This window comes from Ursus maritimus, unplaced genomic scaffold (genome assembly GCF_017311325.1).
Source record: "Ursus maritimus isolate PB19 unplaced genomic scaffold, ASM1731132v1 scaffold_23, whole genome shotgun sequence".
Taxonomy (NCBI): Eukaryota; Metazoa; Chordata; class Mammalia; order Carnivora; family Ursidae; genus Ursus; species Ursus maritimus.
This window is the reverse complement of record NW_024424786.1, coordinates 4,210,492-4,225,739: the sequence shown is the minus strand read 5'-3', so window position 1 is coordinate 4,225,739 and position 15,248 is coordinate 4,210,492. Positions and strand designations below refer to the sequence as shown.

The window sequence follows — 15,248 nt, the reverse complement described above, 5'->3', positions numbered from 1 at the left end:
ACCCTATTCCCCTATAGAACATTTCTCCTGGATACACAAAGGGGCTGCCATAAAATCTGAACAGGGCATACCCTCAGATGCTGGAAGGGGCTTCCACGCCTGTATGTCTTGCAGTTTCCATCCCAGCTTCAAGGCAAACACCAGACCTCTTTGTGCATTTCATAGGAAGGAATGAGAAGACCTTGTTTTGGTCAGTGGGATTGCTTTCCCAGCCCTAGGCACTAACGTGTGGTATTTTTATCCAGAAAAGGAGATAGACTATCCAAAACTCATTCACAAACTCCTAGCATATTAGAACTGGAAGGGTCCCAGGGGAAGCTTTTGCCTACTTCCTCATTTTCAGAAGAAGAAATTAAAGCTCAGAGAGGAAGAAGGATTGCCCAATGACACACAGCAGGTTAGTGGAGGGTCAGGGCTGGGAAGGAAGGAAGGAGGGAAGGAAAGAAAGGCGGGACGGAGGGAGGGAGGGAAGCCTCTGGTTTCTAGTCCATGCTCCCCACTGCACTGTGTTCTGCAAGAGATTTAATGATGAAATTGCAGACTTTTTTCCCAGTAAACATAAAACCAAAGACTAAAAATATTTCTGAATTACTTTTCTTTAGAAGAAAAAAAAATGTCTCTCCAGCTCTCTGACTCCATCAACCAATTAAATCTTTGGCTTCCACTCAGAAAGAGGATTTAAATTAATCAAGATAAAACTAGCTTACTCTTTCCCTCCAAGCAGCAACTTTCTACCAAAAAGAATGAGAGTAGTTTGCTGGAGATAGGAGTGTCTTGGGGAAAGGAACAAAATCCAAGCCATTTAATTTAATTTCTCACACTCACCTGAGACTTCTCAGCCATTTGTCGTTCATTCATCAAACATGTATTAAATATTTATTCATTCAATAACCACTTACTGAGCTCCTACTGTGTGCATTCTAATCACAGGAGCACAGCTATGAATCAGAACATAACTCGGTCCTCAGGACATGGACATTTATCATTGAGTAGGGTGATGACATTTACATAAATCATTACCCTACAACCCAGGGCCTGGTCCAAAGGAAATTCTTAATCCAAAGTAAATCTCATTTGAATGAATGAGTGAATGAATGAAATTGGTGTCTACTACAGATCACTGCTGCATGAGAATTCCACTGGGGCTAGGACACAGCACTTCTAGAAACAGCTTAAGGAACAGCTCAGGATTCCACAAATGGTCAGGTGGGGGCCTAAAGAGTATTTTGAGAGCTCCATTTCCTTCTCTGAGCCTCAGTTTCCCCACCATCTTGATGGGATCTGAGGAAACTTCCAGCACTAACATCCGACGCTTCTCTAAGCCCAGTTCCTGGCACTGTATGGGAGTTTAAACCCAATCTCTCTTCCTAAAAATAACTATTGAATCATTGTCCCTCTGCCTTCTCAAGGTCATGCCTGTGTTTCTGTGGATTTCTCTTGGGAGATGACAGAAGTGAGGGAATTCGATTCTAACTTTGATGGGCCTTCCTTTCTGTTTAAACAACAGAAAAAATATCCAATTATCCCATTGACAATTACAGTGTGCACATTTCACCGCAGGCATAGAAAATAGGCCAGCAGCAGAAAACCAGCCACAGACCAGGGGTGCACACATGCAAGCCATTATCTACTTGGAGACAGGCTGGCCTGCGGTGTCCCCCAGTGGCTCAGAAGCTGGACGGCTCCTTGCCAGCAGGCCAGGCCATCCGGGAGGCTGCCTGCCATTAGCTGCAGCAGCACCCATCCCAGCTCATCTCAGACTCCAGGCTGAACAGAAAGCAGGTGAGAAAGTGAGTCACTGACAGTGAGTGATCCCAAACCAAAGACCCGAGTTGTATCCTTGCACACACGCAGGACTGATCAGGTCAAGAGACAAATCAGTACACTCCACGAGGGAAGGGACCAGGTCCAATGTGGTCACCAACATGTCCTTAAGCACACAAGCATCATACAAGGCACATAATCTGCACTCGATACATACGTGTAGAAAAATTCTGTGGAAGGGTAACAAGTAAATGACGACCTGAATGAATGAGTGAATGGTTTGTTGTGTGATGCCCCCAAGAACACGGTGGAAAAGAGTACTGACCAGCACTCAGGCTCAAGCATTATCTGGAAACACCTATCCAAGCTCTGTTCCTTGTAAGCTCTGACCTTGGACAAGCCTCTGTTTCCCCATGGGGCAGATGTATGTGCTGCTCAGATTCCCCTTTAAGGAAGGACTTGTTGCCTCCAGCTGCTGGGAGTATCATTAGTTAACAGCCTCCAGCCATCAGGCCCTCAGACTGTCTCGGAGCCACCTCGCCTAAGGTCATGCCCTGGCCACAGCTGCCCACTTGAAAGACATATCAAGTGGGACGTGAATGAAGGCCCTGCCACCCTAGCCAATGAACAAAACTGTGATTCCGAAGCTCTCTGTGAGGGTAGCTGAAGTCATTCAGCTCATCTTTTCCCTCCTCCCGGTCCTGCTTCTGTCCCTCCCTTTCCCAGGTGCTGGTCCAAAAGGCATTCCCTCATAACCACCCTGAACTCCCAACTCCATTCCAAAGGCCGCTTCCCAGAGAACCCAACCTGTGACCCATCATTTGCAAAATAGAGATAACAATCAGCACACAGAATGCCATCTAACAGGTCCAGCGAGAGCCAAGGTCACATGGCTAGTAGGGAGTAGCACTAGGACTTGAGTCCAAGTCTGATTCCAAGGCCTATATGCTTTCAACCCCTTAGACCCACATTAACGTTTCCAAGAGTAGGGTTTTGTTCTTTGGCTTGTTTATTATTTTTAAATCTGAAAGCTTTCCAGGAGATTCAGATGAAGTTGGAGTTGAGAACCCTAATACTCCCTCTCTTATCACCCACGCCGATTCTGCATGGGATTCCAGCCCCTGACCTGGGACACCAGGGTGCCCTGCCCTCTACTCTCTACCCAGAGCCCGCGCCTAGATAGGTCTTTTTTGATGCTATTTATTCATAAGGGTCTCAAATACCAAAGGCCTAATACATATGAGTCACCCAAGCTGTTGGCTGATCCCACGCAACTTGACAGTATTTATTTATTTTGCATATTGAAGTGAACAATGGCACTTCAGAGTGAAATTCAGTTTCAGCGGAACACAGCAGAGAGAAGTCAATTATCCGGCATTAATTATTTATGTGGGGACAATAACTACGGTGTTATTCCTCATTCCAGAGGCCTCTAGAGCCTGGAACGAGAGGAAAGAAGAGGTAGCTGCTATTATCTGTTCACCGTGCAGCATTGGAGTGGATAAATTAACCCCTCTGACATCCTGTGAATACACATAAGCCTTCTTTGGAACACGATTCACGCACCCGCCCCCAGAACACACACAGTTAATAGGCTGGTAGGCCCAGGGCTGCATTCCCCCAATATTCTGGCCAGGCCAGGCTCTGAATATATTAAAAGAACTCCCACTTTCTCTCTGCTCCCCCACCCTGCCCTATCAGAATTTCAGGGCTGAAGACTTCCTAAGCAAACCTCTTCTCAGGTTGCAGTTTTGTGGCCAGCCAGAACTCTTGGGGTCACGTTAGTCCAGGGTTTTCCTCCCAAGGTGTGTCTGTACAATATCAATTAGAAACCCTAGCCTGCCTCCAAAAGAATAGTAGTCCAATTTCTAAATCATTGTCATGTACTTTAACTTCCTTGTATCCTTAGAACTTCTGAGGATATTGGAAGTGGGAGAGAGAGAGAGAGAAACCCTTTCCCAAGGCGGAAAGGGTGCCAGGATCTGATTTACCTTTGCCCCAATTCTCTACCCCAGGGACCCAGTTCTCATCTGGAGAGCTTAACATTGATGGAGCAGTTCCTGTGTGCAGGCAGGTGTTTATACATATTTTCTTAAAATCTCATCAAAACCCAATGATGTAAGTATAAATATCCCCCTTTCATATATGAAGAAACTAAAGCCCAAGGTCACAACTAATAAGCAGCAGAACCAAGAATTAAGTTAAGGCCGTCCTGACCCCTAACCGCTGTCCTAAACTGCCCTGTGACAGCAGCTTCCCCACCCCCAGCACAGGCGCTGGTCTGACCATCCCAGGACCTACGAGGCTCTGAGGAAGTGTCCCAAAGCCCTGTAGTGTTGGGTGAGGTCATCAAAAGGACATGGCCACCAGTTGACCCGTGTGCAGGACCCTGGCCATTCCCCTGTCCTTGGAATGTGCATTCTGCTTGCCTTCCCCACTCCCAGAGGGCCCCAGGGACACAACCTTGAGACAGTGATGGGATGCTGAGACTGTCTGGATGGTATACATGCCTGAACCCACTTAAGGCCTCCGTATAAACTTTTAAGATTTGGTGGCAGGTGTGGAATCCACATGTCTTGCGACCACTCAAGACAAGCCTCATACGTAAGTTCCCTTGCCTGTTTAACCTGCTGCCCACCAGTCTGGAGTGGCCCGCCTGTTTCTCTGGTCTCTCCCTGCCCTCCGCTTACAGAGGCTGGTTTCAGATTGCACCTGGGAAGCTCCCCAGGCGTTTCTGAACCAACACACTGCCCATCTGGTACACAAGTACTGACCTACTACTGCCTGGTCTGGACAGGAGCCAGGAAGACTACAATTCCACTTCATCTAGAACAGCTCCACTTTCTCCTGGTTTAAAATATTAAGCTGCTGGGAGTGTCCATCGGTGATTTCTTATTTTCCCAGTAAGGTCACTAGCCAAGAGGGGTCCGGGAAGGGATTTCTAGAAGACTGCCCTGAGATCACCTTCAGGAAGAGCCACAGTGGATCTCGGACTTGCAGCAGGCACTCAATGAACAAGAGCGCCCCCTGTGTAACTTTCCCTGCACAACAGCCACTTTGCTCACACTAACTCCTTCGGTTCACACATGAACCCTATGAGTAGGTACTCTTTTCTTTTCTTTTCTTTTCTTAAAGATTTTATTTATTTATATGACAGAGAGACAGCCAGCGAGAGGGAACACAAGCAGGGGGAGTGGGAGAGGAAGGAGCAGGCTCCTAGCAGAGGAGCCTGATGTGGGGCTCGATCCCAGAACACCGGGATCAGGCCCTGGGCTGAAGGCAGACGCTTAACGACTGCGCCACCCAGGCGCCCCAGTAGGTACTCTTTTCATCCCCATTTTATACATGAGGGAACTGAGGGGCTGATGGGGTGTGAGAACTTGCATAAGGCCACACAGCTAGTAAGAGGTAGAACCTGCCTTTGAAACCAGGCTGTCATGGGTTCAAAGCAGATGGCCGCTGCTCACCCCATGAAAGGCCATCAGCTCTTTCAACACACGTGGATCCTGATGGGTCTGCCTCTCACCATCTCTGAGTTCTGCCTAAGACACACTGTGTGGAAAGAAAATTGGGCCCCCATGTGATCCCTTACTCTCAGTGTCAGGCTGCACAGAAAATTCCTAGCTATATCTCTAACAGTGTTTCCCATTCTAAAGGGCATGCACCAGCTGTAAGTCATACCCATAAACCTGCTGCAGTGATGACTCTGGGGGAGCAGGCTGATGACCTCATAAAGGGTAACCCACTACCAGCAGACTTTTAGCAAAGAGTCAACATTTTTTCTGATTTTAAAAGCAGCATACACTTAGAAATATACTCAAAAACCAAACAATATAGAAATGAGTCATGTGATAATTCAGGTGGGGGATGGTTACGGATAGAATAAAGGTAAGATATCAGTGATGCCTATAATACGTAAGAAAAAAATACTAAACAAAACAACAATGGCTTAACAGTCTTGCAAGGGCTGCTTGGATTCTGTTGCCTCAAAATGGCCCCATCAGAATGTCTCAGAAAACAAAGAAAAAAAAAAGAAAAGTAAGGCGAAAGTCCTGAGCCCTCAGCTGCACAGCTCCTCCACAGATCAAACCTTCATGAGAGTGACCGAAGAGCCTGGTTTGCCCAGGACTGAGGCATTTTCAAAGTCATAAAATTTTCAGGGCCCAAATCAGGACAGTCCTGGGGCAACCAGGACAGCTGTCCACCAGATTCACTGCCCTGGTACTTTCCCCTTTGGTTCTGGTGCCGGCCTCCAGGACCAGCCAGGTCCCCACAGCTTTCAGCCGTGTGAAGTCACCTCTGGTGCCCCCATCTCCCCTTTCTCACATCATCATCTGGGCTTCAACTCTGCTCAGTGTATTCCTCCCTCCTCCCCACTTCTCTCCTCCGACCCAACTCAGGGCACTAAATATCCCCTAGGATCAGCTCTGTGCTCTGTTCCCTCCTTGGTGCCCGGGGAGAAGAAGACACCTAAGGGTAGACTGTCCCTTTCAACAGGCTCAGAGAGAGCTTTCCATAACCCCAAGGGCCCACAACGGCTCCAGCCTCCTGGTCCAGATGGGATTAGGAGCCTCCTCTGGGGCCCCCTAGCTTAGCAGAACACCTCATTCAATTTGTTTCATTGTCTGCCTGCATCTTAGACCCCAGCCCCTTGGGGGACTGGACATGGCCCAGTTCTGTCAGTATTTGCTGAGTCAACATAGCATCCCCAATGCCTTAAGCGTCCTCTCCAGGACAGTGTACAGAGAGGTGGGACCACCTGCGACTTTAAGATCCTGGAGCTGGGCCTCAGCCAGAGGCCAGATGGAGCAGGCCTCGCCCGAAGAGATGGGACTTACCGCTGACCCGGCGGAGGGATGGAGTCCAGGTGGCGGCCTCCAGGCAATGCCATCATGTTGATCCCAATCCGCAGCAAAGCCTGCCCGCAGCGGTCGTGACCCTGGAAAAAGAGAGGGCAGGGCAGCGTCAACAGATGCCCCGAGAGAGGAGGTGCAATCACTTGTTCTCCTAGTTCCTGGCCACAAGGAGCCAAGGCAAGTACGGAGGGAAGGCCCCCTCACCCTCTTCTTTTTGAACCAGTTAAGACTCCACTGTTCTCACACAAATAGTGTAGGACTTAGTCCTATGTCCCGAGTTCACTAGGAATCCTTACAATCTTTTATCTCCCATTATCAAACATTTGCCTGATCCATATCACTTTGTACCAAACATTGGGACACACGGACCAGCAAATATTGCATGGGACGTACTTCTACTTAAAAAGTATCTATGGTTTATCTGAAATGCACATTTATGGCCATCGTGTATTATTGCTAAATCTGGAAACTCTACATGCTAATTCTCCATAACCATCACAGCACTGGGCCATTCACTTTGATTATGCCTGGGAAATGTGACTCTGTAATGAGCATGGTGGTTGCTTCCCCAGATCCATTCCACTTCGGATGATATAATTTCACCCAAACTGCTAGTAACTGGTTCAGGAATAAGCATGGGACTCAATTCAGACCAATGAGCCATGACAGGATTGCTTCCCGAAAAAGTTTTCTTTCTCCTAACTGCAAACCACAAGGAGACAGTATCTCTCCCATTGGACCTGAGCAAGGAAGCACGTCACTTCATTGCTGCTAGAGACCATCTTGCCATCAAGAGAGGACCCAGCTGGGAGAATAAAGCTGGCACACAGAGAATAATAAATCTGGGTCCTTGATCCCCGAGCCACTGAATCAATGAACCCTGGAGCCCGGCCCACCCCTAGGCCTACCTATTATGTAAGATAATAAAGTTCTTGTTGTTTAGAGTGAAGATTTTGTTAGTGGACAGCCAAAAGCAGCCTAAATGATAAAGGTAAACCGGGTTCTAGGGGCCTCCAATCCCAGCACTGAGGACCCACCTGGCTTGCCTTTGCCTCACTGGTTGGACCAAGACAAGAGTGTCCTTCCACCTGTTTGACTCCTCCTGTCACCTGTCCCTTCCTTGTTCCTCCCTCTCTGCCACTTCCTTTTCCAAGCCAATGAGGAAGCCCTCCCTGAGGAAAAGGGAGATTCTGCCACTTTTGCCTGGTAGAACAACACAGGAGAGGACTGGCCATCACCTGGCATGCCCTGAGCTGGAGGACAGCAGATTTCAAGACTTTCCGAGAAAACACAAGTATGAACTTGTAGGAAGAGAATAGCTAAGAAGGGTAAGATAAGTCCAGAAAAATTAAACTCTTACTCCATGATTACAAATGACCCTTATGAGAAAAAAAAAAAACGGAGGAGGACTTTAATTAACAGTGATTTTGCTGGACATAAAGTACCCTTTATGATGCTTGGAATAAAGAAGAAGACAGTTGATCTGGAAAGTATGGGAGCCAGGCTCTCAGAATAAACTAGGGCATTATGTAATTCCAGAGAGTCACTCCCACTGCCTGTTTCCCGGTCTGCGGGTCCCACCACCCTATGAACCTCTTAAGCCAAGGGCCAGCCATGTAGCCAGCACTCTATGTGTCTGTTGAAAAGATGAGTGGAATACATTTTTAATACCTTTATGCTGAGCCCTAATTCCTTTTCCGTAACTGAGAATAATACTATCTATTGTACGGGGCTACGATAGCAATGACCTGAGATAAGGACTGTGCAAGTGTCAGGCCAGGGTAAGAGCGTGATAAATAGTAGCCTTTGTTATCTCATACCCTGAGAGTCCGCTGTGTGCTCAACCCTGTGGTCAGCTCTGCTGAGGGAGATGCAGAAAATGAGAAAAAGCATAGAAAGCTTTGATGGTGCTCGACAAGTGCCCATCAATGACGGCAGTATCGCCATTGTTATTTCTAGTGTTAGGATCATGATTGAAAAAGTATATATTTGGAACCCAGTGAGTCAGCAGCCTGAAAAGGATGGCAAAAGAAAAAGCTAGAAACAACAAAAGGAGATAGGTAACTGTTCCCCTTCTGACGTGCCTGACTAAAGAACCCCAAAGGGAAATGCCAGCTTCTTCGAGTGAATGCTATGACGTCATCAGACAGCAGTGAGCAAGCAGATCTTATTTTACCTCCATCCCCATCATTAAGAAGAAAGGGGTGCAGCGCACAAACAGCAAAGAGGAAATTTAAGCTTATGGCAGGTGAGGACACGGAGATGGTAAGGAAGCTCCAAGGCCCTTCAAAGGGTGATCCAGTTAGGGTTCTATGAGGAGATGAGGCATAGCCTCGGTATTGGGGGAACTTCGGATCTGATCAAGTCGTATCTGATGCACCCAGACAAAGGGAGAGCTGTCATGAGCAGAAGCCTGGATGCAAGAGAATGATCTGAATTTCTAAGAGGTAGATTCTAGAAACATAGCTCAGTGACCATGCAATTCTAGAACGGATTCCTAATTGCTGATCTGTGAGCCCCTCAGACAGAAGCCAGCCAGAGCACAGGAGGAAAAAATTATGTCCAGACAATCTGCTTCCTTTTCATTAGGGACCACTGGGCTCCTAGGAGAGGGGAATGTGACAATAAACCTGACATATCTGGATTGCATTAAAATGCCCTAGTGAGGGGTGCCTGGGTGGCTCAGTCATTAGGTGTCTGCCTTCGGCTCAGGTCATGATCCGGGGGTCCTGGGATCGAGCCCCACATTGGGCTCCCTGCTCTGCTGGGAGCCTGCTTCTTCCTCTCCCACTCCCCCTGCTTGTGTTCCCTCTCTCACTGGCTGTCTCTCTCTGTCAAATAAATAAATAAATAAAATCTTTAAAAAAAAAAAAGCCCTAGTGAGATGTCCTTGTTCATCCATTTCACCCATGGCCTCCCAGCGGTTGTGCCAGTGGAGCCATCCAGCAAACAAAACCTTGGTTCCTGTGATTGCAGGTTTTCCCAGGGGCTGAGGAGGCCTCTTGGGGACATCTGGGCTGCATTTGCATCACTGCCTTATTTACCGACTGTACTATTTATCCTGCCTCTTCTCCCCAGTGGGACAAGCCTCCTTGATGCCTGAAAGCACATCTTGCTTCAATGCGGGCCTGCGCCCGGGATCCTACACGATGTCCGGCATGGTCAAAGCCAGGATTGTGAATCAGATTAGCTCTCAGAGGAGCCACAGCTCGTAGGCACTAGGGATGAGGAACAGGTAAGAGAGAACATCTGGGAGGTGAGATAGGAAGTACCAAGAGTTTAACCCAGCTGATATTTACAAAATATCTCTAATAATAATAGTAGCTAATATTTACTGAGTGTGTACCATGAGCCAAGCACTGTTCTAAATGGCTCATATAGTATCAACTCATTTAATACTATCATCGTCCCCCTGCTACTGACGAGACTCTGAAATTCAGTGGAGGTGTGTGCATTGCTCCGGGTCACACAGCTGTAGGTGAGAGAGGACTAGGAGCCAGGCTTTAGGATTTCGAGGGGAGGTGCTGGAGCAGATGGACGGGATGATGGCAGTAAAGAAGTGGCATGAGTCCTGCATTTGCTAACAGGAAGCCTGACTCCATTCCATGGTGGCGACCACACCCAGCCCCCAGCTGTCCCAGCCCTCCAGCTCTCTTCCTTCTCACCGGGGCCTCCCACTGCCCCCACCTCCCAGACGGGGAGTCCTCCAGCCTTGTCTGGTGCTGGCCGTCTGTGACACGGCCAGAGGACAGAAGAACAGTCCTTGGGAAAACAAAGCAGATTGCCAACACTGCACTCAAATGGTGGAGGGAAGAGGGGCACAGACAGTGAGCATGTCTCTTCTGTTCCTCATTTCTTGGTTCCTTCTGTGAGAGTCAGGGGGACAGCAGTGGGTCCTAAAGGGATCAGGAGATGAGGAAACCACAATCCCAGCTAAAGCCTAAAGTGTCACTAGCTTTACAGAGAGACCTGTTGCGAGCATGCAGCCCTCAGGGAAGCCCCCACAGCCTGCTGACCCGACAGCCACCTCCCCTAAGCCTTAGGCTGGACTCATCCTATTGGGCAGAGATTCCAAGTATGAGACCTCTAAAGCTATACAGCATGTCAGGAAATGGATTCAAGGTAACACCTCTGCCCCCCACTGTGTCCTCAATGGTGTTGCAAAAAAACCTTGAATTTCGGGGTCTGACAGATCTGGATTCAAACCCTGACTCTGACCAGATTGGTGCATGACCTTGAGAAAATCATGAACCCCCACCAATGTGGTTCCTTCAATTATACCTGCCTCCTAGGTGCTTCATAAGGATTAAATGTGATCACTTGCAAAAGCCCCCAGTAGATTGAAAGAGAAAAGTGAAAAGTGAAGAAAAGAAAAGAAAAAAAAGAAAAGAAGAGGGAAGAAAAAGAAAAGAAATCGTGTGCTTGGCACATGGTAGCCTCAAAGAGGAAGTGTTCTTCCTCATGGAAAGAGGAGTTGAGAAATGTATCTCAGAGCAGAGATGCGAGATGCTGTCTTGCCCATGAGAGAGGTGGAAAGGACACAGGCAGGAGTGAGCAAGAAAGAGGAAACTCCTTCCGTCCCCACGCCCCAGCCCTGCCCCAGGCCCTTCCTAACTCATTGGAAATCTCACTCTGGAGGCTGCAGCCTTGGTTCTGTAGGGAGCTGGGCTCGGCCTCCCCCACCAGGAGAGGCTACTTTACAAGACAGACCGGAAGCCTTAAGTGTGTCTGATTTAATTAAATACCTGCTGTGACAACCGCTCATTCGGACAGCTCATTTCTGCTCCTGCCTCCTCTTTGAGGCCGGCCTTGCTCACCTCCATTTGGCTAACAAGCCAGCTTGGGCTCAGAAGGAAATGGTAGGCAATTTACAGTAAATTATTCAATTAGAACCAGGACCGGGGCGGCTTCTGCCATTGTCTAATGGGCCAATCGTGGTATGGCTCGAGGCTGGGCTGGGATTATTTAATCTGCAGAATCCATTAGGGCTGTCAACAGGGCAGGACAGTAAATATTGTGGAAAGCAGTTAAGCTCCACTGCAGTGCTAGGTACAGGGAGGAGGCAGCTGGGGGAGCGAGTGGGGGAGGAAGGAGACCTGGGGATTCAGTCAAGTCCCTCATTACGTGATCCCCTACCCCCTCATTACTTCTCCTCCCTAGAATTTATCACAATTGTAATTAAACAACTGAAATTAGTAGCTTAAAGTTTTCTCCCTTGGGGATCCTGGAGGCAGGGACCAGAGGTCTGTTCTACTCACTGCTCTATCCCCTATCCCCCTTCTGACAGGTGCCTGGTGCACAGCGATCAGATCGATGAACTCTTATTGACTGACTGGGTGGGTTCTCACCAAAGGAACCCCAGCTTCCTCACTGGGAAACGAGAGACAGGTGTCTGTGCTGCCACATTACGATGAGTACTCGTCGAAAGGGTTGGGGAGCTCGGCATCCTAACACTCCCCTGAGATGAAGCCACCCATCCCTCCTGAGTTTCTGTAGTCCTCACAGTATGATCATACCTGGCTGGGCAGGCTCCCTCCCCAACCCCAGCTCTGCACTCTGCTAGGCAGGTTCTCCCAAACAGACAGAGGAGAAACAGTTGCATGATAACTGCAAAAACTGCAAAAAACAAACAACAACAAAAAAGCAAGGAGGTGCTAAGGGAGGTCCACAGGGCTTGGTGGGAATGGAATGGAAGGTGGGGAGAGGGGCTCATGGCAAGTTCCTCAGGGCATGACCCCAAAACTGACCCTTGCAAGAGAAATTTGGAGACAGAGGAAAGGGGAAGTGTGGAGGGAAGAGCATGGGAAGACTAAAGGCACTGCAAGTGTTTCTAGAAGGCTGCAGTGAGCACTCCTGGCTGGGGTGGAGTTGAGAGGAAACTATCCCAGCGGCGTGGGAATGCAAAAAAAGGAGTGGCCACTTTCAGCCAGGGAAGTAGGCCAGACTTCTTAGAGGAGGCTACATCTGAACTGGGTCTTAAATGCAGGGTGGGATTTTGCCAAGTGAAGATGGGACAAGGACATTCAGTGCCAAGAGAGCAGTGTGAGCAGTGGCAAAAAGACCAGAAAATGAAGCGAGTATTCAGGGACCCAGATCTCTCTCAGGGGGTTGGAGGGAAGGTGTCTCTGTGGTCCTGCATATGAAAGGAACTGATTCTTTGGACTCTATCCTGTGGGTTACAGGGAGCCACTGAAGGTTGTTTGAGTAGGGGACTGAAATGATCAGAGTGGAATTTCAGCTCCCTTGGTGGCCAGTGAGTGGATGCACTCCAGGGAGTGAGGCCAGCAGCAGGGGTCCATTTAAGAGATAGATGCGACTCCCAAGGGGGATCACAAAAGCCCTGGGGCTAGAGCCATGGGGACCTGGGTAGAAAGGAGGGCTGCTGCAATGAGCTTTGGGAGGTAACGACAATGAGCTTCCCTCCTTGCCCCCATTCAAGGCCCTGTTGATCTGTGGGAAGGTGGCAATAGTTATCGAGACGTTTCAGTATTGCTAGCTGGGGTGGTCAGCATCCTGCAGCAATCAGATACTTTAAGAACCCTCATTCCCAGGGGAGGCATAAGAAACTAAGCCAGCTGTCACCTCGCCCTACTGAATGGACTGAGCCTCATGAAATATAGACAGAGCGACTCTCTAGAGGAAGCCTGAGTGACCCTTGACAGCTGTCAGGCAACAGAGTCCAGCAAGTGGGCAGAATAGACCGCAGGCCTCCCAGAGCTGGGCTTGCCTGTCGGGCTCTGAACACCCCGGCTGGGCAGCCCAGAAGGACTGTGCATCAGGTAGGGGCCACCCAGACCTGAGCCCCGCTCCTCAATTCCTGAGCCAGAACACTTTCAACAGAGCACAGGCAAGACCCCAAACCTCCCCCTGATGAACTGGATACATCTACCTTCTAGGTTTTACCTGAAAGGTAACAAGAATCCCACCTGCACAAATATGTCAGGGGGTAAGACTGTAGCCTCCAGCCGCAATCTAGGCAGCCTTCCTAGAGGAGCTCACATCATAACACTAGAGTATTAGAATTACTAGGAGGCCTTAGAGAGTCTTGCCTTGTAATAATAACTATAATGATAATAATAATAAGTAGAAGGGGGAGAAATATTTAGGGGGCTAACTATGCATTAGGCACTGTAGTAAATGCTTTCAATTCCATCCTCAAAATACTCTTGTTATCCCCATTTTTCAGATGAGGAACTGAAGCACAGAGATGAACAGTTGCAGATGGAGAGACTCGTTCAGAGAGGGGAAGAGATCTGCCTCAGGTCACACAGCAAGCTGAGCCATATCTGGGACCTGCGCCCGGGTCTCCTCACTGCCATAAACATCTCCATATGGAAATCCAAAGAAGGCTTTGTGTGGTTAGAGCCCTGAGAGACCCATCCAGGCTCAGCGTGATCTACCCTGGGAAATCAATGGTTCTGGCAGTTTCCCATCTATAAAACTGGGATGGTTACTCATGAGCTTTCTCTTTTGCTGTGGCTATCAACACAGCCGAATGAACAGTGGATAGAGACATTGCAGGAAGTCCTAGTCTTTTTTTTTTTTTTAAAGATTTTATTTATTTATTTGACAGAGATAGAGACAGCCAGTGAGAGAGGGAACACAAGCAGGGGGAGTGGAAGAGGAAGAAGCAGGCTCCTAGCAGAAGAGCCTGATGTGGGGCTCAATCCCATAACGCCGGGATCACGCCCTGAGCCGAAGGCAGACGCTTAACCGCTGTGCCACCCAGGCGCCCCAGGAAGTCCTAGTCTAATTCCGCTCAGTCTTGGAATGAGCCAGGCAGGTTGATGCAGAGATGCCCATGAGTCCACAGAGGTCTGAGAGACAGGAGCCAGAGTCAAGCTCTCCCTGCTGAGGCCCATGTACCCCAGTCCCTGATCAATATGACCGCCCATCCTCTGAATGGCTCCAACTTGGCAAAGACAAGCCCCAGGCAGCCTCTCCTGAAGGAGCATGTGTCACAGCCCCAGAGGGAAGCCCAAATTCCCGAAGCCTGGAAAGCCATGCTGTCCCCCATCCTGGTCCTCCGGGTGGGCCCTTCCTGGCTCCACGACTCGGCCACTCCAGCTGCAGAGCAGAGGAGCGCCCAGCCCTGAACCACGCAAGGAAACTGCAGTTTCTGGCGTCTGGGAGCTGGTGCCGAGCTGCTGATTTTCTAAGGGTCAGAAGTGAGCAACTGGCACCCCAGACCTCCAGGACCTTAAGCAGAGTGTAGCCCCCGAGAGATGCTAGGCTGGACGTTTGGGTCACCGCCACCCAGACATCTATTGCTTAAGATTCGGAGTCCGTTACTAGCTGTGTGATCATGGCGTTAAGTATCCTTATCTGTAAGGTGGGGTATATAATAAAGATAACGGAAGTAATGGTTCCTTCCTCGTGGCACTGCTGTGTGGACCAGTGAGATCACATCTGTGAAGTACCTGGCACAAGGGGGGTGCTCAATATAAGACTGGTTCTGTTTCTCTCCTGGTGAGGATAAGTACCTCGCAGGAGCGGAGCAGTCAGATGGAGGCCATTCTACAGCCTCCTGAACTACATCCAGCTGGTCAACTGCTTTGTACTCTTTAACTTTTTAATTATCCCTTCTTACTTTCTAACTTTTCCTGTTGTGAATGTAAGCCAACTGCT

At 49.0% G+C, this 15,248-nt stretch overlaps 1 protein-coding gene across 2 annotated transcripts in view; it reads right to left on the bottom strand.

Annotated features, from left to right (window-relative positions):
- INSC (INSC spindle orientation adaptor protein) overlaps nucleotides 1-15,248 on the bottom strand; it is a 118,032-nt gene that overhangs the window by 80,338 nt on the left and 22,446 nt on the right. For both annotated transcript variants that reach the window (XM_008708899.2, XM_008708898.2), the window contains exon 2: nucleotides 6,603-6,703. In XM_008708899.2, the coding sequence (XP_008707121.2) occupies nucleotides 6,603-6,703 (101 nt within the window). The remainder of the gene's footprint in view (nucleotides 1-6,602; nucleotides 6,704-15,248) is intronic.